Here is a 24,259-nt window from a genome sequence, read left to right on the forward strand (position 1 = left end):
CCAGTAATGTTCCCTTTTGTGTGAGTTTTAAAAGAAATTGTGCACCATTATCAGTCAATGCATGACGGTACATGAAAAGAGAACGGAGTTCGTTTTTTCCCATATCCTAAATGCAAAATGCAGCGAGCAGAATAGAGAAACACAACAAACAATAGAGACATGGAAACGGGCGGCTTGTTGGAGCCAGGGGCACGGGTCTACTCAAGGCATTTTGAGGGAGGTTGGGTCAGTGATGACCCCATAGACACCAATTACAGGCTGACCCTTTTGCTGAAACCAGAGCGGGGGCAAGATAAGGGTGATCCATGAGCTGAAAGAACTCTCCAAAGAAGAGAAAAGGTGAGCAGGATAACTAAGTGGTTATAAAAAGAGGGACCTAATAATCATGATGGAGGTACGGAGCCCCAAAAGGATACCAAAAAAATTGTTATCTCGTGCGCACGACATAATTTGGGATTTCCCGGAAGCCAATTTGAAGTAGATCAGGTGACGGTTCCATGTGATTACAACGTCATCAAGCTCGTCCTGTTGAAAATATCAATATCAAAAATAGAAGTGAAGACTTGATAAAGTATGACTAGGCTTGAACGTTTGAAGGTGGTGAGTGAAAGACACACCAGAAACCGGTATCTAATCGGTGTGGCCTACTTTATGGTCACTCTGACTCACAATATACAATAAGAAATGTCTGGATACCTCTCACATCCCCATTCTCTGTGACACGGTCGCCGCGGACAAACTTTGGGCACCCCACCCAGTGATTCCATAGCTTCCATAATTTATAGTACCTACCGTCAGCTGTGGCTCAAAAGATGTGAGGTATGCATTCATCCAAATGATCCTTCTAGAAAATCCGTCAACACATCCATTGATGCAGAGGCCATATGTTCCGGACCATTAAGTCTGCATGGCCCATTGTGTCCGCAAACTTTTTCTGGCCCATTTTGTCCGCCCATTGTGTCCGCAGGCCCATTCTGTCAACCATTGTGTCCGCAGGCTCATTGTGTCCGCAGGCCCATTATGTCCGCCCCATTGTGTCTGGTGGGTGTTAATATGACGTCCCACCTTTTTTTCTCCCCTCTACGGTTGGGGGAAACAGAGCTTATTGTCTGTGCCTTTTTCTCCCCACCAAATCAGTCCCTTTTTTATACTTCTATATACACCAGTATACATTAAATCATGTAGTGAATTAGAAACAAAACCCACAAATATACACTAACGAGCCCTTGCGTCGCCAAGCTCTGGACACGGAGTTTTAAAACTCCCGCTGTCTGGGAGACACCAGCCTAATGGGCCCGCGGGCGTTACCCACCCACTTTCGTGACTGTGCAGGAGATGAGACCAGTGATGACTTCCTAGTTAAGGATTGTACCCTGAAAATTAAGCAAATCTCACACAAACTTTCTGGGAAGTTCTGATCTGCACAAACGCTGGTATCTATACCACTGTATCAAAAGCTACATCAACATAATAATCTCTCCATGCTGCGCTGGTCACAAACAAGTATTCAAATACATCAGCAGACGGACCACTCGTCCATGACGCTGTATAAAATCAAACGGTAAGAAAAGAGTGTGAAGTGGCCCTGTTAACGCTCATAACAAATCTCATGCACTCCTTGCTGAAAACAAATCTAATTCACGGCAGCAATCCTTTGGGAATAATCCTGAAATCCCCCAACTCCCAGCTAGCAAAAGGATAAAATCGACCGATTATTCCTTAAACCTTGCTTGCATGGACCGGTTTCCCTTATTTTCTCGGCCACGGAAACACTTCACGTAACCTTAGGAAATAGGCCTCGGAAAACAAAATTCATGGTTGCGGCCGAACTCCGCTCCATCAAACTTAAGACGTAGGGCGATGTGTATGATTACGCCCCTTCCCTATACACACATACACACAAGTGTGTATTTGCCTGCAACTGGGGACCCCGTGTTGTTCCTCTTTAGTTTGTACTTAAACCTTTTTAGAAGACCACCCATCTGTTTTGTACACAGTTTTCAAGTGGGCACCCTATCTCAATCGGGGACCTTATTGTCCTCTATTGTTCAGGGTCCCCAATTGAATGCAAAAACAAACTCACGCTTACTCATAAAAATGAGGATTTTTCACCTGTTCCATCTACATGTATGTGTATTTGTGTGGAATACATTGTGCAAAAAGTAATCCACACAGTATCACTTTGACCCAGAGTATGGGAACTTTTGTTTCATTTTTCCGTTAGGAACATGACCCAAACACAGAGCAGTGGAAGTTTTCACTTTGTGTATACACAAAATGAAGAACTAATTCCATCATCACTGTGGAAGAATAACAGCCTACATTTAAATACCTGCAAGGAATTTAAAAAAAGCTTCTGAAATCAACGATGAAAAAAAAATGAACAAATACGTGACAGGCACTTTATTAATTAACAATCACATAATGCGGACACAATGGGGTGGACTGAATAGGCCTGCGGACAGAGTGGGGCGGACTGAATGGGCCTGCGGACACAGTGGGGCGGACTGAATGGGCCTGCGGACACGACGGGGCCGACATAATGGGCCTGCGGACACAATGGGGCATTACGTTTGTACACACACGTCGCGTCCTGCTGTCGCCCGTCGCGTCGTGCTGTCTTAGGCCTTTCCTTGTTGCATTTTTTTTCTGCCTAACCGTCGCCCCTTACACCATACCCCTTCCGTCGCCCGTCGCGTCGTGCGTCGCGTCGTGTCGTGCATCGCGTCGCCTGAAGCACGACGCGACACGTCGTGTGCTGTCGAGCTTTGCTTCATGGTGTTTATAGAGGGCACCAGATTTACTGTTTTCTTTAATTTCCTTCCCCCGGCCTGTGCTTGTACAGTACATGTACCAGGCCTTCATTCTGTTATTCTTTTTCTTGGATTCTTTCTAACTTTGTGTTTTCATTAAGAGTGAGTTGTTTTTCCTTTTTCTTTTTAAATCAAATGTAATCAGAAAGAGCTTTGGACTAACCAGCATTGTCTTCAGGAATTCATCACTCCTTAATTTCCCAGCCAATGATTTCTTTTGTTTTCTCTCATTTCCGTCCATCGCGCTTGCAAAATACATGCCCTGAGCTGCAGGCGTTGAATTTTTTTTGTGTGTGGGGGGGGGGTTTCATCCATTCATCAAATTGAATTAGTTTTTGTCATGTTTTATCGAGAAAAAAAATGAAAACGAGCAGAAAGAAAATTTGCGTAAATAGGTGCTCTCACATAATAAGTGTAAGCCAAGAATTCGTCACTTTTTAATTTACCCGGCTGATCTTTGTTCGAATGTCCGTCCAATTTCTTTTTAAGACCGTTGATGAAGATTTGTGGTAGATTTGTCACCTTATAAATATTTCTCTGTGGTCCATGCCAACAGTTTGCAAGTAGTTCTCCCACTCCTCCAGACAATTTGTCTACAATTGTACGACCGCAAGTTTGACCACGGGCTTAGGTAGTTACCACCCAGCCTGCACTATATTATTACCCTCAGAATATTCAGTCTTCAGTCTTCCTTCAGTTTAGTCTTCCTTGTTAACTTCATCAGCATCACACTTTCAATGATATTAGTCCTTGTTTCTTAATAAAACACTGTAGATCCTACTACCATTGTGACGGTGTCTTTTCTTCCTCCCTGTTTGGCGTTGCGCTTAATTTCTCATCAGATCCGAATGTTGCATTTTGCAAGCATGTAATAATGATTGATGTATTGTATCTTAGAATGGATTTACAATAATTATTAGAAAAATCAGAATTAGATCAGGAAAAGCTAAAACATTGTTGTGGCTGACGTTAATGTTATATATTTCCTGAAGACAATGCTGGTTAGTCCAAAGCTCTTTCTGATTACATTTGATTTAAAAAAAAAAAGGAAAAAGAGTTTTCTTCAACAACTCACTCTTAATGAAAACACAAAGTTAGAAAGAATCCAAGAAAAAAAACAACAGAATGAAGGCCTGTACTGTGCAAGCACGGGCCGGGGGAAGGAAATGAAAGAAAACAGTAAAGGCGCCCTCTATAAACACCATGAAGCAAAGGGCGACAGCGTCGCGTCGTGTCGTGCGTCGCGTCGTGCTTCAGGCGACACAATACACGACATGACGTACGACGCGACGCACGACAGTACGATCCGACGGACGACGGAAGGGGCGACGTTTAGGCATAAAAAAATGCAACAAGGAAAGGGCCTCTCTGAGGCTTCTTGTTGGTGGGTCGACAAAAAAGTGGCCCCTTTAGCGTGTCGATAAAAAAATCTTGAGATTCATCTAGCCTCGTTGCACCCTTTTTTAAGGGTGCACAGTAAGGAGGAGCAAAAGGCTCGCAGCGGTCTTGAAAAAATTGGGTGGAAATATTGTACAGACTGATTGAGAGTGTTATGTACTTTCTTTCAAGTGAGATTATATACGGTAGTCCAATTTTCGGGATGTTACCAATGGTGTACACAACCTTTAACTCGGAACCCGACCTTGAACAGAGCATTAACCAGTTTCAAGATTCCATACAGTACGCCAAAACTCCTTTGATTTTTGTGGTGAGACCGAGGTTGTATCTGATAAACTCCTTTGAATTTTGTGGTGAGACCGAGGTTGTATCTGATACCTTCAGACATGGATCTGAGAATCAGAACGTTTGAGGGATACAACAACCATGCAACAACTTACTAATTGCGACCTCTAGAATGCAAACGGGATAGCAACGGACGCTAAACTCACAAAACGTCTCAGAGCCAAAAAATGACGGTGATTTTGAAACTCTAAACACCGATTTTAACCACATCACAAACAACCCCACCGCCACCAACCCCAGCAGCACTTGCTCACCTTTAGATATTCACAATGAAGAAAAGTACCTACAACTACCGGAGTGATAGCTTCTGCGGTAATTTTTCTTTGTGGTCAAACTCTTACAATACCTGGTTAAAAATACCTCAATACCTTAAAAAACCTCAACACGGTCCCTATTACTCTCGGTAAATAATAATAATAATAATAATGAACATAGAGCGCCAGTATCCGCTGCGAACGGCGCTAATAAGCAAAGACATCCAATAAATGATAAGTTGAGGAATATTAACCAAACGCCTGTTTATGCAAATATGATTTTAATTTGTCCTTGAATGTGTCAAGTGATTTCGATAGTCTCACAAATTCCGGTAAAGAGTTCCAAAATTTGGGTGCTGGAATATGAAAGCTTCTCCCCCCCCCAACGATAATGAGCCATAGTTTCCTTGAGTAGATTGCTTTTGGATGACCGCAAACCCCGATAACCTGGAGCATAGAACTGGACAAGATCACCCAAATAAGCTGGAGCATCACCCTGTAAGATCTTAAAGATGATGAGACACAGTTTGTACTGGACTCGTTGTTGGATGGGAAGCCAGTGCAGGTCGGCTAACAAAGGTGTGATGTGGTCTGTTTTCCTTGTACGTGTGATCATTCGTGCTGCAACATTTTGTATTCTTTGAAGACGAGAGAGGAGTTGATTATTGATTCCATAGAGGAGTGAGTTGCATGAATCCAATTTGGATGTGATGAAAGCATGAACAATGGTTTCGGCAGCTCCCCTTGTCAGATGATCCCGTATTCTTCCAATGTTCCTAATTGAGATGAACGCAGCCTTAGATATTGCCGTCACCTGACAGTCTATTTTCATGGCCGAATCGAACATCACACCCAAGTCACGAACATTAGTAGAAGCGCGCATTGCCAACTCTGTAATGATGAATAGACACTTCCCTGATTTGTTGATTAGATCCCAGAATTATGAACTGAGTTTTTGTAGTGTTCAATTTGAAGAAATTTTGATTCATCCACGTTCCAATTTCGCCAATGCATTCTTCCACTTTCCAAAGCTTGCGTGAAGTTAACTTCGGCCTGTGCAGGTTTCACTGGTACATAAATCTGAGTGTCATCTGCGTATAGGTGGTAAAGCAGATTATGACGACGAATGATGTCCCCAAGGTGAAGTATAGATTGGGAATAATCCAGGCCCAAGACATGAACCTTGGGGTAATCCGCACTTCATCGGAGATGTCTTTGTTGATGCGGACCGCTTAAGATCTTATTGTTAAAAATGATTTGAACCAGTTCAGGGCAACCGCAGTGATACCAAATCTATGCTCTAGACGATGACGTAGAGTATAGTGGTCCACAGTGTCAAACGCTGCCGATAGATCAAGTAGGACCAGCAACACTATCTATCCATAATCTATGGCGTTCAAAATATCAGTCTTTACTTTGAGAAGTGAGGTTTCAGTGCTATGAAAAGCACGGTAGGCTAACTGGTACTTCTCACAAAGGTCATGCCGTTTCAAAAATGGAACAAGCAGTGCGAGAACTACACGTTCTAGAGTTTGCCGAGAAATGGCAAGTTAGACACCGGTCTGTAGTTCTTAAACTCGTTCCGGTCCAGTGTCTCCTTTTTCAGAAGAGGACGAATGTGGGCAATTTTTAAGTTGTCCGGGAAAACCCCATTTAACAAAATACACGTATTGACTATCTTTGTTGTGCGAGGTACTATCACACTGGTGCATTTCTTAAGGAGTGTGGTAAAGATTGGAACCAGCTGACATGATGAAGTTGGGGCATTGCGTATAATAGTGAGAACCTCCTCCTACGTTGCTGGAGTAAATGATGATAAACGGTGAAGTGCTGTTGAAGGTTCTTCATATGACCAGTCATCAACTACGTTGAAACAAGTACGATTTGCCTGAACAGATTGGCAAGAGTCACATCAGACGTAGCATCTAGAAGTGGCGACTCTTGACTTCGGTGAAGAAGTTCATCTATTATTTGGAAGATTCGCTTTTGATTTTTCGCAGGCTCGACAAATAGATCACTGAAGTAGTTGCAGTTTGCTTTATGATTCAACGCCTTTACCCTCTGTTTCTTTTGAGTGTAGCGCTGACGATCAATTTCTAAGTGCGTTCATCCCTGTTGATGTTCCAATCTCCAACGCTTCCTTTTCTCCTCATAGATTTGAGGATTATACCATGACGAAAACCAACGAACAGACCGAGTCTTTGCTGGGGCGTGTAAGTCGAGTATTCAGCGGAGCACATCTGTGTAGTGTTCTGCTAGCCTATTAACATCGTCATCAGGTAAAGATTCGAAGTCAGCTTTGGCAATGTCAGAACAGAACGAGTCGAGACCGATGCTTCGAAAATTCCGTACAGTGATTGTCTTAGTTGAAGCCGGTGGTGTATTCAGCAAAAGTTTACAGATCACTGCGCTATGGTCGCTCATCCCGTCAATAACCTGAGATCAGTAAAAATGGGAGAATCTGATACATGAGTGATGAACAAATCGAGTGTATGTCCATGTTGGTGTGTAGGGACATCCACATGTTGTTGACGTCCACTGGCTGACAAAAATGACAGAAAAGATTGGGTTGAGACATCCAGTGCAGAATCAATCTGAATATTGAAGTTGCCGGTTATCACAATGGGTGCCGCTCTCAGCAAATGATGATCTACAAGATAGGAGAATTCCTGCATAAACACATGGAAGGAACATCCTGTCGATTTGGGTTGCGGGCGGTATACAATTATCAAGGAGAGTGAAGTTGATTGTCTGACTACATTGACAGTTAGTGCTTCAAAAGATGCAAACTTTGGTCAGTGTTTTGGATCTGAACGATAAATCCCGACTTGTAGACGAGAGTTACACCACCCCTCGTTTAGAACCAGGTCTTGGCACATGCAGAAATGAGTAACCAGGAGGAGTATCCTCTGTCTTGATCCATCCAGGATTCACCGAGCCCCAATATCAAAATTATTCTGGATTACAAAGTCTACGAAGTCTTTAGTTTTGTTCGCACAGATCTAAAGTTAAGAACACAGAATTTGACATCTTTGTTGTGTGAAGATCCTGCAAATGTCTAGTCTTACCAGCTCTACAACCCCTTCATGTGCGTCTTCTGGATTTGACTGGTGGAAATAAATGTACAGCACAAAAATCTTGTTGAGTTTAAGAAACTGAAGACACAGACAGACAGTCTCCCAAAAAGGACAAACTCTATCAGTAACATAAGTTCTTAGGTTGTGTAGGACTTAAGCACTGTACTTGTGGACAGCAGGGAGTCCTGAGCTTAAGTCCATTGTGCAACTCATTTGATTAAGAATGCACTCATTCTGGTACTCTATTGTCCCCAGTAGTTGGCGTTCAATTGATCGGTGTTGCAGTGTGTAGTCAAAGGTTCCTTGCACTGTTGAAACCTTGGAGTTTGAAGGTATCAGAGTTGCTGGAACTGATTGAAAAATATTGCAAATCCAGATGAGCTGGAGTAGACGTGAAGTGCTCATGCCATTTTTCGATTGTGGAAAAAATCCTTTATGTACTTAATCTGGCCCATGCAGATTTAAAAGGATGTGATTGCAACATTTAAAAAGAACAGATAGCAGCACTGAAGAGCAAAAAAGTGAACGCATTTTGAGTGCACATGTACAGTATACAGAAATACAGGCAATGTAAGTGCGTCACGCGCAATGAACGCACTGGTATCCATCGTTTTTCCCATACTTTTCAAAATCACGGTTATATGCGCAAGACTGGTGGTCTTCCATTTCTACATATCGTCAGTATTAAATTAATGGTTGTGAACTAGTGCCCGAGTATGAACGAAACCAGTGTATTGGATTGGCAGGCTTTCGAATACTTCCCTTCAACAAGCTACACGTAGACAAATGATACTTTCGATTTCATGCAAGAAATAAGTAGACCTCCACCTGTGAAATGCATTTATGAATTTGAATGAAACAATTTTGAAAATGTGTGGGATAAACAACAGCACTGTCCAGATAAGTCATCAGTGAGACGCTGTAAAATAATGGAATGACCTACTGTCGAAAGCAGGTTGGGTAAGGCTGCACGACTTGGCAAGTGTATCATCGTTCTTGACAAGAACCTAAAGTTGAGTGTGTGGTCTGCTTTGTAAGTTGGACCTTGAATCATCTACCGGTACTTATAGTTACATGCAGTAAGGCGAGGCAATGATTGCATGAAAGGTACTGACCTCACGCTTGGATGGACATAGTGGTGATTGAAGTCACTGAAGTATCAATGTTCTTCCAGGAAGATGACCCAGACAACACCTCGAATTAACTGAGAAAATCAGAGTCAGGGGATGATCGGAGCCGGCAAACGACTGCAAAGTGATGCAGGTGAACGCTTAGAAGTGGAGATATAAAACAGCACACGATCGCTAAGCTGTGGATGTGTCTTGTGGACAGTTTATATACACTCCCACTCCCACCGGGTATGGACAGTAACACTCCCACTCGAGTCCCGAGGACCGGGTATGGACAGTAACACTCCCACTCGAGTCCTGAGGACCGGGTATGGACAGTAACACTCCCACTCGAGTCCCGAGGACCGGGTATGGACAGTAACACTCCCACCTCGAGTCCTGAGGAGCGGGTATGGACAGTAACACTCCCACTCGAGTCCTGAGGACCGGGTATGGACAGTAACACTCCCACCTCGAGTCCCGAGGACCGGGTATGGACAGTAACACTCCCACCTCGAGTCCTGAGGACCGGGTATGGACAGTAACACTCCCACCTCGAGTCCTGAGGACCGGGTATGGACAGTAACACTCCCACCTCGAGTCCTGAGGACCGGGTATGGACAGTAACACTCCCACCTCGAGTCCCGAGGACCGGGTATGGACAGTAACACTCCCACCTCGAGTCCTGAGGACCGGGTATGGACAGTAACACTCCCACTCGAGTCCTGAGGACCGGGTATGGACAGTAACACTCCCACCTCGAGTCCCGAGGACCGGGTATGGACAGTAACACTCCCACTCGAGTCCTGAGGACCGGGTATGGACAGTAACACTCCCACCTCGAGTCCTGAGGACCGGGTATGGACAGTAACACTCCCACTCGAGTCCCGAGGACCGGGTATGGACAGTAACACTCCCACTCGAGTCCTGAGGACCGGGTATGGACAGTAACACTCCCACCTCGAGTCCTGAGGACCGGGTATGGACAGTAACACTCCCACTCGAGTCCCGAGGACCGGGTATGGACAGTAACACTCCCACCTCGAGTCCCGAGGACCGGGTATGGACAGTAACACTCCCACCTCGAGTCCCGAGGACCGGGTATGGACAGTAACACTCCCACCTCGAGTCCTGAGGACCGGGTATGGACAGTAACACTCCCACTCGAGTCCTGAGGACCGGGTATGGACAGTAACACTCCCACTCGAGTCCTGAGGACCGGGTATGGACAGCGTGTGTCCAGGTGGATTTTGAAGGTGATTTCTGTGAATGTTTCTATTTTTTTTCTAGCAGATAGCCCAGAGCCCCGATGCATCTAAAATTAAAATTCGTCTTTCAGAGGGAGAAACACATAACCTGTGCAAGTCCACAAGACGTGTTAGAGCCCATCAAGCAAGCTTCGTTTGTTCCGAGGTAGACCAACAATGGATTACTGTCTCTCGTTGAATCTCGTAACTTCGGAAAGCTTCAAATAGCTAGTACATTAGCACATACCTTAGGGGAGGTTAGCCTAAATATGAAAGGCTCCATCACTTATTAGCAAAATGAGATTCGAGCTGCTGCCTATGGCAAAATAGTGCCTTATACAGAACACTATTCAACCCTGCTGGAAAGTATTTCCCGTTGACGTCTCATTTATAAACTAAAATTCGTCGACAATAATGTGTAGGTCTTTACAAAGTGCCAAGGCTGTTATATTCGGATCAGATTCGGATTTTTACTCGGATCTGTCGGATCTCCGTTCTACTTCGACTTACATCTTTACCATGTTGCACTAAACCCAATCTCATAGGTCATTCTAATGAAAAAATACTGAAAATATTAATTTCACGTAAATGTACATATACAGCTACATTTAGATTATTCCGAGTCAGTTTACATGACTTACTTTACTATTGTCTAAGCTGTAGACACCTGAAGACCAACACATGTCAACATATGATCAGGATTCATGTTCTGTATTTACAATTTATTTCATAGACACTTGTATATAAACCATTTTCAGGACACTTTACATTGGATAAGCCTAATGCTCTAGAAAAACTACCGTTATGAAGAAACTACAGTCCAAGCAAGACAAATGGGTGATCACTTTACATCCATTTCTCTTCAACTTAAATGCATAACTTGGTTTTCCTCGAAAATGTTCACCAAGCTTTCTAAACTGGATTACTTCAATTATACAGATACATCAGGGGTCCAAATAACCCCTTGTATTGTCTCATACGTACAAAAAGCTGGACAAAAACTAAACAAAATTCTTGCACATTGATATTAAACAAGTCATCAAGCAAAGAAGGAAACATTGCATGCTTGGACTTCCCCAACAGGAAATTTGAAAAGCAAGTGGCATTCGAAGTTATAAATAGTTGCAATAATGTGGTCACACACAAAGTTGAAATTGTGGGAATCAAGCCGTTTGTGTGTGCGGAATTTATTACAAGATAGATATACAAAATTTGTGAAAATTTTTCAAGCATAAATATCTGTGACCGTAATTTGGCCACAAAATTGACACAAATACAATTTATATATTTTAATAGTTGTATTTTTTCCTGTTTTTGTTTTATACAAAACTACACATGGGAAGTTATCATTTAATATCCCACTTATCACAGCTGTACAAATAACATTCAAGCCAATCATGGGTTGCCTTGGTACAACTTCCCTGTCTTGTAATCTCAAATCCTTAGTGACTATCCTTAGTGTCTTTTTCTATATATCACTTTTTAGAGACAGGCATCTGTTCCACTAGGACTGTGTACCTGACAGATTAACCCCGGAAATGAAACATCTTTACACAAAATTAACTGAGCACCAATTTATTTCCCCTTGGAATCATGTACTTACCCCTCAGGGCATGAGCAAGGGCCCTGACAATGAGGAAATATGCATACCCACATTAACATACAATTCTTTCAGTTACCACTATTTAAAACAAAGTTGAGGCTCTTAGGGTTTAGAAAAATCTCAGAAGCATTACACTGAAATAAAATATGTCAAAAAGCTCTCAAAGTTACATTCATGCTGACTTCAATGATGAGTTATAACTCGCACTCTATGGTAACACCTTAAAAATCCAGATAATTCCAATCACAACTCAAAATACCATTAGCTTAAACACCACATTTACCCATGGAGTACACCCCAATCTGTTTTCATCCTGTGTCTTTACTGAAAGAAAAAAATGTTAAAGTACTGATTACAATGCGATGAATGTACAGGAGACTATAGGCGAGGTAAGTATGCTAATGATCCACTGTCCTGCAGGTTGCACTTTCATCGTACTATTCCTAATTCACCTCTTCTTTTTTTTAAGGAAGACAACTCTGCACCTTTCTCAAACATCTTTTCCATGTCAATAAATAAGGATCATTAAATAAACCTTGTAGACATAAAGAACACTATTCTTTTGCTGTTTTTGGCCCTTTTTATGCAGATGACATTTTTGTTTGGAAGGCCATTTAATAGACGTCTTTCATAATGCTCTAGTATCATTACATTCACACTAGGGTGTGCTGCAAAATGATACCTGTACTCATCTACATAAATTGTTCAACAGGAAGTGGCCAACAGCTATGCGTGTACTGTTGTTTTTGTAAAAGTTAACGTTTTATGAGAATTTCACAAACGGACATTCCACAAATATGCTCAATGTTTTAATTATCTTACCAGGCCCATCAAATGCGTACGACTATAAATGGGTGAATGAAGTTTGTATTTTTGTTTCCTTAAAAAAAATCTGTTATGCCCTCCTAAAGCTTCGAAAAAGAGGGTTGTGTTTTTTCATCTCACAAATGCTAAAAGCATTAAACTTTAATTTCATCCACATAGCATGTGAGTAAATTAAAGTTAATTAAAGTTAACAACTACAGCAGTATACCATCATTTGGGGGTCCAGTAAAATCATTTGGGGGTATGCTACGGGACAACTTGTCAGTGTAATAAGAGCGACTTGATGACCCCCCCCAAAGAAAAGGCAAGAAATGTTCCCTTTACAAATTGTAACAATGATGCTGCCAAGGGTACAGATGCCAGAGAAAATTTGGTTTTTTTTTAAATGAAGTTCACATGGCTTAATAATTAAACAATTCTCAAGAACTTTGACTGCTTTAGGAATCTACAATCAGTTACTCCCAATTACTTTTGCATTACTAAAGCCAATGTGTAATTATCATTTAGTGAGCACTTCCTTTAAAATAAAATTTTTTGTTTGCTTCTGATTGCATGAAAAATATCTTCTATCCTGTTTTAAGAAGGTTACTGTTATGAAAGACTTCAACTTCCTCTTTCATTTAATTAACTCAAAAATCCTGACAATCACAGGAACATCCAGTAATACGATTCTACGCAGATGAACACGAAAACTACAAACTGACATGAGTGATTCAGCTTGATCTGAAATTCATAGACCTTGATTCAAATAATTGAAATTTGAGAATTGTAATGCCAACTTAGTTCACTACTGGAGGAAACCATATCCCTCCTTTTCTTTGTAAGAATTATGGGGGCCCAAGAACATCTTGTGAAATTTGCAATAAAGAATCCAACAGCATTAAGGGCTACACGGATGGTACAGTACTTTACTGCAAACAAATACGGGGCATACTAAATATTGCTCGACTCATTAGATAGTAGTTTCAAGCAATGTTTATGGAGTTTGACTCCATTTCAAAACAGCAGTGTGCGTTCTTTGCATCTAAGTGGTCCTCATGATCATGAGATTTCATACAAGGCATCAGCTATCAGTGCTTTGACTGAGTCTGTCACCATGGGTGACATAGAAAGATTCAATAGTCTATATTGGTGTTGAAGAAACAATGGTTTATTGTCAGCTACCTTGGCCAATGCTGCCAAAAGGATAGCTGTTCTGCGCATCATGTCTGGGCTTGCTGGCTGGATGTCTGGGTTCTGGCTCAGCTGCTTTGCATTACTTCCACTCTCCAAGGACTTGGCATACTCCGAGTCTTCAAGGTAACATAGCAGGAAAGAGATACTAGAGTTCTGAGATGCAATGGCCCGACTAGCACTGGGATCACCCTGGGCAATGCTCGATAAAAGTACTATTGCAAATTCCCGCATCACAGGCTCCTTGCGGTCACTGAGATATTGTGTCAAGGTGGCAAAAAGCTTCTCTAAACGATGGAATGGTGGAGTGGCCAAGATCATGTCCACATTGTTTTCCTGTATACTTAGCTTTGACAGGGCCTCAACGGCAATACGTTTGGGTGTGAGGGGGGATGTGGCAGGAAGTGTTGGGAATGGATCCACCGCACAAGCAGAGAGGCAAATAGCCCAGTGAAGCAGCCCATCTAGAATTGGTAAACTCACACGCTCAACAAATGCAGACAGATCCAATTGCCCAGATATGTTAGTCAGAGTCACTAAGGTGTTCTCACGCAAACAGTTCAAGCAATGCCACCACCATGTGTCCTTATCAGTGATCGGACAGTCAGTGTCCAAATCATCGTGGTCTTCTCTATCATATGTTTGTGGTAATTGCTTGCGTTCCGCATGTCTATGATGCAACAACAGTATTCTTCCCATCACTACAAGTACACCTGCATGCTTGGATAGTTCCACGTCATTGCCAGGGATGAATGACAGGCTTCTGATGATGTTAGATATTGTGATGCATCGTTGAGTGAGTGAACGTTGAGCATCTGTGGTCGTGACCAGAGCAGTGTGATCATTACAGGTTCCTTCATCTTCTAGGGGAGAACAGGTAGGATGTGCTAGGTCTCCTTTATACAAGGCAATAATATCTGAGCTTTTCTTTGCAGCACGAAGTTCTTCACTGCAAGATTGCAACCATGTGTCATCATCAGTATCATTCCTCCCATTGTACACAGTCTCTTGATCTTCCTCCTCTTCCTTTGTGTTTTCTTCAAGTTCTTCCTCATCCTTTCCATCTTCTCCACCTTCATTCTTTTCTTCTTGGTCCTCCTTGATACATTCATCATCTGCTTTAGGGCAATCTTCCACATTCTCCATGCTGTCATTACTCTGGTAATTCTCTTCTGCCTCTAGGTGATTGTTCTCCTCCATCGTTTTGGCCTTGTTTACCATTTTCACAATCTTGGCTCTTTCAGCTTTCCTTCTGCGGGCCTGACGTTTCAGGATCTTCTTAAGAATTCCGTCACTTTCAAATACATGTACTATATGCTTTGTCATATCACCACCACCACACTGCCAATGTAGCTGGTTACTCTTGAAGCCTTCATGATAATCCCACTCTTTTTCGCTGGAATAGAACCCATCAGAGTTCTGCTCTAGCCTGATTAGCTTCTTTTTGTCTGCTCCTCTTAGTTTCTCAACATCAAACATGTTCAATGCTTCCTGAATCAACTCTTCCTCTGATTTATCATGATATTTCACAGTGCTTTGTGGGTTACTTCTGCACACACAATCTTGAGGAAAGTCTCTACTCCCACAATCAGAAACTTCTCTGCGAGTTCTAACCTCCACATCGTTCAAAGTTCCAAACACCTCGATAAGGCTTGCCCGGTAGTGGTCTACAAGGATCTCCAGAAGGCCTTTCAACTGTCCCAAGTCAAAGTAAACAATGGTATTGTTATCATAGAGAAGGATGTTGAGGACTTCCAGAGCCCAAGTGCTTTCTGCTAAGAGTCCTGACTTCAGTGCCATCATCAACTTCCATGCTTCAATGGTGCCTACAAGAAGATGAAGCAAACAGGTTCTGCAATTAGAATATATGGAGATCTTGGTAGTGGAATAGTAGAGGTGAAAAAAAATGCATTCCTTTTCAATTAAAGAAGTAGGCAAAGGCTACTGTCCCTTCACAACTCAGACTTAATTTTCTTTCCCTTGAAGTCAATCTTAGTCCTAAATATATTTCTAATTATAGCTAGTTTTTAAATTGATGGGACAAATTTTACATGTGATGACTTTTGTAGAGTAAAATTTAGCAATTTAGAATTTTTCGCAATTCTTCATTAGAAAATATCTCTGGTCTTTAACTTAGACCTCTGCATTCCAGCGGTCTACATGTAAGCGTTAAGCTGGCCTTACAATGGTTTGCCTGCCTGAGACTGGATCAAAATGGTCTCATTTGGGACGTTTTAACATTCCTTGGGTATTTTTCATTGCTTGAATGGAAGTTATTTGTAAATTAAATAGAAGAGCACTGCATCAACAGAAGATAAAGTTTGAACTGAATTCTCTGTATAAAAATGACATCTAGTTGTATGGCAGATAAAAATTTTCTAGATGTGAAATATGCATTTAGACAGAGTTTGGACTATTTCTTCAGGTAAGCTCCAAAGTGTTTTTTGGTTTGGGTTTGGACATACGTAAATGCACACTGGATTTGAAACATCAAAAGACTCATTACAAGTGCGCTCTAGTCATTTCATGTTTGCATACATACAGTTGATCAATCTTATTCTCTTGCCTCCTTACAGCAGCAATGTTGATTTCATCCTATTTGTTCTACACAGTTTCCCCCAAATTTACTAGAAGTTAAAAAATAAGTCAGATGTGACATTTTGCCACTTTTTCGCTAACAAAACAAGATGTGTTGGACTATGCTTGAACAAAGTGATAAAAAATGTAGGAATAAGCAAAAAGATCAGCCAGCATATTGACGACGTATGTAACTGAATTAAATTTTGACCAACTCATGTCATTTTTGCTAATTTTTCATGAAACAGAATCCATCGTGTTTACATCTATTGAAAGACATGAATTTACGGTCACTCTTTCCCAGGCAGATGGCACGCACTGGTTCGTTCTTACCATGCATGTATGAGCCCACTTGGCCAATAAGGCAAAGTTTAACCAATCTTCATTCTGATTGAACAAGTGTGATTTTTGCATTTCAGTTATAATGCATGCAAACCATGACCCAATGAAATGCAACCGCAATTCATGTTGCTTATAGTTCTAGTCACTGGATAGGCTATAGGCACCGATGCAAAAGCTTTCAAGTTCAGTAGCTTCCAAACAAACCTCTGAGACAAAGATAAACATCCAATCTAAATTACAGTAGGGTGTTTTGCATCAACACTTAATACCATCATTGGCCTAACAAGAAACTAAGGGGGCTGACTAAAGGCCAATTGGCATGTATAATGCTGGTCTGAATTTATGCATAAGCACATTTGAATGTAGTGAGACATTTGCAGTCATACACACTGTAATGCAGTACACTGCATGTTCGCAGTTGATCAGTAGTGAATGCTTACAGCATGCTTTTTGTAATTTGTATACAAAAAATGTCCTGTGTGGAGACAAACTGCACACGTACATGGCATATTCTTCAAAAGATGAAACAATTGTAACTCCATGTCATTTTTTAACACTTCTAACAGAGTGGCTCACAGATTTATATGTCCACATTTATAAAAATTAATCATCTGGGGATAATAGGTGGAGATTTGGTTGGCTACAAGTGCAAATCAAAGGGAGTTGGACTTGTTTAATGTTTTCAGTCAAACTGATGACTTGAAACCAAAACCTCCCTCAACAACAAAGATAATACAGTCTGTCAAAAGAGGGTAATTTAAAGACCCTCAAGGAGACCTTTCAAGAAAAAGTCATGAAGAAAATTGTACAAAATTGATGGAAAATCATCAGCAGATTTGGTCTCTCTTCATTTCCTGGTTGTTTTAAATCACTCACTATACCAGGTCTCATACTTTTCAGCCACAGAGAAACTGGAAGTTATAAAAAAATCATATAGTAAAACATTTTCTTTGCAAATGCCATATCTGATGGAGTTTTGATGATGTTCCATTTTTTGATGCAGAACTCATGGTGTTTGACATTTAAAAATCGCAAAAACGCTGTCACATGTAGTTCTTGAAAATTCCATTCCATTTCAGATCATCACATAGTTTGATAGAAAAACTGTGGTACAAACAGAAAAACCGAGGAGCGTTGTATTTTTATGAAGAGGCTCATGAATGTCGCAAAACAAAAGAGGGTGACCTTTCTGGGCTGATGTCAAATGCCAAACAACCCAAAAGGCAGCAAAACATTTCGGAAATGTCACAGTGAAAATTTGAGGGACAAGTTGTAATCCAGAGTTTATTTACTTGATGATGATGTGATTGTTCAAATCGTAACAGGATGATGTCTGGGGCCTTTCTTGCACTCTTCTTACACTTGTGTGGTACATTATTTTTTATTTTTCTTGTTGAATTTCAATCGTTGACTTTTGAAGAAATCGAAGGATATTTGCACCTCTTTGACTTTGGACTTGTATCTTAATTTTGTGATTATGGTTTTAAAATATGTAGCTATTGTCATCTCTCATCACTTACAAATCTGTTAAAAATTACAGTGGAAATTATTACTTCCCATTAATTTTTAGGTGGGTAAGATTTACAGGTTGTTCATGTCCATCAAACATGCTGACGTTACAGACCTTATATATTCAACTCAGATCAAAATGAAGACTGGCTATGGTCATTGGTGTTCCAGATATTTGTCATGCCTACCCTCATTTCATAGGACATTAAGAATTAATTAAAGCTTTTCACTTCAGGAAATACCCAAAGTGTTGAGCCATTATCTAATTGCTCATATTTTGTAGAACCTGCTACCGGCGCATGTACATACATGTTTGTAAAAACATGTGCATGTACATGTTTTAAAAGAAATGATGGTGACCTAGACGGCAATGTAGCACATTATTTATGATACCATTTCATATCATCCTCAGAAAAACTAACCATTTTGCAACCAGCTTAAAAACTCAAGACCGCATCACTGTAATTTTCAATGGTTAATGTACACAGCTTTAAGACCACTGACTAATGCAGATCATTTTAAGACAACGTACAGCAATCCACCCTAGAAGCATGTAAGGATGCATCATCCAATGCTTACCAAAATGTGAACAACCATAAATGTATCTCTGCATGACAATGCATCTGAGAGTGAGCGAATGGTGAAAATGATGCTTCAGTGCCTACTATTAATTAACAGCAGTGGCCCATGCTTTACTGTTCAAGAAACATCAGTAGCTCTGTATTCAGTATACTTACCAATATCTCGGCTGGTTTTCTTCTTTGGTTTGTTTAGTGCTGGCTGGGAAGCCTCCACAGAATCTGGTGGAAACACAATGTCCTTCTTCTGTGGTGAGGTAGTGTGGATTTGAGGTGGGGATGACTTCATCATCTTACTAGGAGGGTGTCGATCCCGATGTGCTGCCATTAATGCCTGTTGGAGGGTTCTAGGTGGACCAGCTTGGCTCACAAATGGATGTGGTCCCAGGGAAGTGTTCGTGTAGGGAGGAGCTGGCTGTCGTTGTTGTACGCTGCCCCATGAAGGGGATGGTCCTGCTCCTGGTAGGCTTCTATCTCTAATCCCATACGCTTCAGGCATAAACCCTCCTCCACTACCTCCAAGCTCATGCTTACCACCTTTACATAAAACAAAATACAATGTTTTCTGAAAGCTAGCAAAAAGGGAGAGAGGATAGATTAATTCATATATACTTTAGACTGCTTGTTATGCAATCTGTCTGGAAAACTAGAATGAGTTGTGCTCACATGGATTTGTTTCAGTTAAGATGGATATAGATATGTATATGTAACTACTCCTATGACTATATCAAAGCTTACATAGGTGTTTACTGTTTCCCTGACACCTCATCCAAAACTCTGTATTCTATACAAATGTCTGATGCTAACATGCAAATTTTATGCAACACAGTGTATCAGCTAATCAGAGCTGTTATGAAGTCATTTTTCGTCCAGATGGTGACGGATGATGTTCACTGGTCAAAAGTTTCGGCAGACTTGGCAGACATGACGGTGTAAATGAAACATGTACTCTGATGTCACGAGATGCATGAGAATTATCAATTTTAACCTAAGTTCAAGCCATACTGATCATGCAGATTCAGCTGGCCACGTCAAGATTCAAGCTTACTTGCACCACTGTTGATAAGCAAGGCTTCTACAGAGCTGAAATATATTATGATATTATCTGAGTTTGTAATAGCTTCAGCGTCATGTTGTGTTGCCCGCACAAAAGGAAGAAAACAAAAAATCAGCCAAGCTGGCTGCATAGTGTTAGTGGGCAAGGAAAGGATTAAGTAAAGTGGGAGTTCTTGGTTCCAATCCCGGAGGGTTTTTTCTTTTCTTTTTGGAAGTTCTTTCCTGTTAGAAAAGACCAATTTTGAAAAGTTATTATATTCACAACCCAAATTTGCAGCTCCAAAATATATTAACAATAAAAGCTCACTTCAATATATTCTCCATCAGGTAACGTCATACAATACTTCAACTTCGCTCCGAATACGAGAATTCTCTGTAAAAGCCTTGTTTGTTTTTTAACAGTGGTAGGTAGTCAGATCAGCTGCTTTAAACCTTCAGTGACATGCCCTCTCAGAATCTAGAGAGGATGCCCTCTGATCTGCTGATTGACCACATAATTTGACATTGGATGTGGCTTAGGGAATTAAGAAAGTTTTTAGATTTTTGTTCATATGATGTCAAGTCCCCCAGTTTTCATCTCTGATATCTTCTATGAATGTATAGCACTACATAGATGCATGCATGTGAAACAACTCATTCACGTGATAAAAGTTTTACATAACAGTGGCAATCCACATTGGACTTTTCTTTGCCCTGAATATGGCAATGTAATTCTTCCAAGACCAGGGTGGCCCTGAAAAACTTGGGGCTGTGGAAGGTCAACTAACAATCGACAACCGACTCTTGACAATTTGAACAGTTTACCGGCTGTCCACAGTTGATACAGTTTTGTCAAACTGACAACAGACTGTGTGAGATTTACCCCCTTCTCCAACAACAAAAGTCCAATGGGCATATGGCTTCAGGATTCCTGCACACAGCATGTTTTAAAGTGTGCAAAATCTGAATATCAACTGTGAGCAATGTATATGGCAAAAGATATGGTTAACCATTTCGCACCGGTGGCATTTATCAATGTTTATGATGCTGGGACAGGATAATTATCAATTTTTTCTGTTTTCAAAATTCTTTAAAAATTCATATCTTCATTTACTGGACATCGACACCCACTCGAAAGACTGACTGGTTTCTACTCTAATCTGACAGACAACATCCATTGATGCTGGAGTATTTCAGCCAGGCCTGCTGCCTTGTAAAAAGAAAAAGAGCCCAGATTTTGCAGTTTTTCATAATTTTCTTTTGTTCAGGAAACTGGCACAGTGCGCTGCTGACCTCGTTTCAATATGGGCCAGATATGCGTGCAGCGGTACTGTGTGGCTCACCACTGCAGTGGTGGAGCGCTTTTGTCCCCAGTGGTAATTTGCTTGCGCTAAATCCCCCAAATTGTGGTATACTATTTCAAAACAAGGCTGGATTACCTTCTCTACTGAGAGTGAAAACATGTTCGTGATGCCCAGCAGCCTGGTCTTTTTTTACGAGTACGGTCTATTGTTACAATGCTTAGTTCCCTTTGTCCGATTTCGGAGACCCCTGCCGGGCGTATAAAGAATATGTGTCCAGTACCAGAAACCCCAGCGGCAACTGGTTAAGCAAGTTAGGCTCGACTCTAAGGATAGACTGCAGAGCTTTTCATAAAGTGTAAAATTCTAACCTTGTTGGGGTGCAGGAGCAGGTCCTTGGGGAGGTCTGCCTTCTCTGAAGCCAGGAGAATATCCGCCTTGATTAGTCATGGGCCTGTCTCCTGGAAATGCACCCTGTGGATATGGACCTTGTTGGCCAAAGGATGATGTTATCCCTCGGTAGGCATCATCAGCTCTAGAGATGACTGACGTAGGAGTCATCATGTCTTGTCTCTTAGATGTTGGCCCATACATCTCACCCTGCCAATACAAAAATACCCCTATCAAGTCAACCACTTCTAAAGTCAATCCAAGTCTATCAAATGACAACCAGAATGTACAGTTAAAATGTAAACACTAACAAAATTTAACCTTTTTTGCTAAATATGTCTGATCTGATCAAAACAATCTCTGACTCTTGGGCACAGGTGTTTATCATATATGTTTAATACAAGTTCTTCAAAACTGCCACAAAACCGAACAGTTCATAGATGTTTAATTTTTTTTCATGTCCTTAATCTTTTTAATCCAGGGATGCCTGAGGGGTCTCAGTCCATGGCCTGCAATTTTTTAGAGTGGGTAACGCAGAGGTGGTAACTAGTATTTTGTCCAAGTACAAGTCAAACTGCTTAATGTGTGATTTCAAGCCACAGCCTAGTCTTGGTTCCAAGACCTTCCACAGTTCATTGCGTAATCTGTGACACAAACCACACAGGCAGGTCTTGGATATTTGCAGGGATGTAAGTGGCCACTTAAAATTAAAGCTGAAAACAGCTGGCAAAAAGCTGAAATTCAGGGTCAACATTTACACACAAAAAAGCTGAGATCAGCTAAAAAGCTGAATTTTCACACCCCTGTATTTGTTCGAACAGGGGAAGCAGCAGACTATGGTAATAATTGTAGCATATGCATTATTCACATCACTCAAGTGGTGATCGCGGAAGATATGCAAATAACCATCAATCTGTCAACATGCTTCACGTTCAGGAATATCATTTTCAAACTAAAACCTTTCTTTGAAAGATGTTTTGAGTTAAGAACTCAAATATATCCTTCAATAGTCCGGGGCAGTAGCCAAAGACTTGTGATTAGTCAGATAAGTGAAAAATGTTGCACGGTGTCGCACATTGTCACACAGAGTATGGTCATGATGTATGATCTCTCTGCTCGCTTTATTACAGTAAAGTTGGCCCATATCTCCCCCAAAACTGCAGTTTTTCAAGATCAATGTTCAACAAATATCTGAAGATGGGTAGCTGATATAAAATAATCTATTGCCATGTTTTTAAGGCATGTTACAACCACCGAAACACAGCAAATTACACAGAAACGTTCAGCCTTTGAGTTCAAGCCCCGATTTTTGTTTTCAATTCTAGGCTGAGTGACTTTATGAACTGAATGAATTCAATATCAGTCTCAAACAAACTGTTAATTGGCTCCCCCAGAAAGTCGGGGGGAAAAAATTAAAAATTCAAGCACTGCCGAACAAATGTGCAAGACTAACAACAGCGAAGTGATTCAGAGGTGGCCTTGAGCAGACAAGAACAAAGTAGAAGTCATGAGCTTAACATAGTCTAACGCTGACTTTTTTAAGAACGGAAGGAAAAAGTTGATAAAAGCCTAGTTTAAATCTGTAATAGGTTCGATTAAATAGTTTTCTGACTTGCATTAGTAACAAGTCATAATGCGCAAGTCCAAGTCAAGTCACAAGTCAAAAACTGATAGTTACAAGTCAAGTCATGAGTCACAAAAATTGCAACTCGAGTGCAACTTGAGTCCAAGACAAGTGACTTGAGTCTACAACTCTGGGGTAACATAAGCCAAGTAAGCAAACATACGCCTCACACAAACTCAGGGGTTTAGATAATTTTCTTGAAGCCATGAGTACAATACCTACTTCTTTGATTTTAGCAGAGTGCAGTACTCTTTTGCCCTCATTATTGTTTTGTATTGTCTTCTTCCTCTAGAGAGGGAGAGTACTGTACTGCCTGGGAGGTGGAGGAACTGAGTACCAGTATTATGCAAATTGGTTCCTTTGCCTCAGCACTTAGTGGTAACCATGAAGTCATGACACCATAGACAAAATCACATAAGTCCATATCCACCTGTGCACGGCGGCATGTGAGACTACCTCGTGCGGATGCCACGTTGACTGGCTGCCATGTGCACACGCCCGGTTAAGAAAATCACAGTACACTTCATCGCTCGGCAGTCAAATGTCCTCATTCTCAATCTAAACTTCATTCTTTCTAAGGTGTTTCAGGCTCCAATTTTCCAAAAATGATACCTAGTTTCCTATAAATGTACTGGAAAGCCTCTTAAACACCACTTGAGAAAAATGCCCGTGTTTAACACATAAAAACTTGCAGAAAACTACATGTTTTTCGCGGAACTTTCAATTCCATTTCTTCATGCAAAAAAACTGCTGAAAAAAGTGTGGTCCCCGTGAGTTAAAAATCAATTTTACTGCATCATGTCTCCAAGGACTCTGGTGACCACATTTTTAGTCCAAGTCCACAAAATCCATCCATGCGCACAACACATGCGCAGTAGCCCATTTTAGTCTATTTGTTTCGCTTTGGTTCTTTCCCTTCTATTTGGGATTTTCTTAATGATGGATGGTTATGCACGGAGCAATGAGAAAAGCTAAACGCAGACAAACTTGAGCAAATTGGTTTCAGTAGCATCTGCTACGAATGTTTCTTTGTTTGGCAGGGTGTAATTGACAAAACAT

General features: G+C 41.2%; 1 protein-coding gene across 8 annotated transcripts in view; it reads right to left on the reverse strand.

Moving 5' to 3' along the window:
• Nucleotides 1-10,944: 10,944 nt before the first annotated feature.
• Nucleotides 10,945-24,259, reverse strand: part of LOC110974873 (AT-rich interactive domain-containing protein 1A-like) — a 117,697-nt gene continuing 104,382 nt past the window's right edge. For all 8 annotated transcript variants that reach the window (XM_087146645.1, XM_087146644.1, XM_087146641.1 and 5 more), the window contains 3 exons: nt 21,558-21,786; nt 19,010-19,387; nt 10,945-15,670 (listed from right to left, as the gene is read on the reverse strand). In XM_087146645.1, the coding sequence (XP_087002771.1) occupies nt 13,713-15,670; nt 19,010-19,387; nt 21,558-21,786 (2,565 nt within the window). In that variant the 3' untranslated portion in view covers nt 10,945-13,712. The remainder of the gene's footprint in view (nt 15,671-19,009; nt 19,388-21,557; nt 21,787-24,259) is intronic.

The sequence above is a fragment of the Acanthaster planci genome, linkage group LG15 (genome assembly GCF_054643075.1).
Source record: "Acanthaster planci isolate LZ-2023a linkage group LG15, COTS_SCS, whole genome shotgun sequence".
Taxonomy (NCBI): domain Eukaryota; kingdom Metazoa; phylum Echinodermata; class Asteroidea; order Valvatida; family Acanthasteridae; genus Acanthaster; species Acanthaster planci.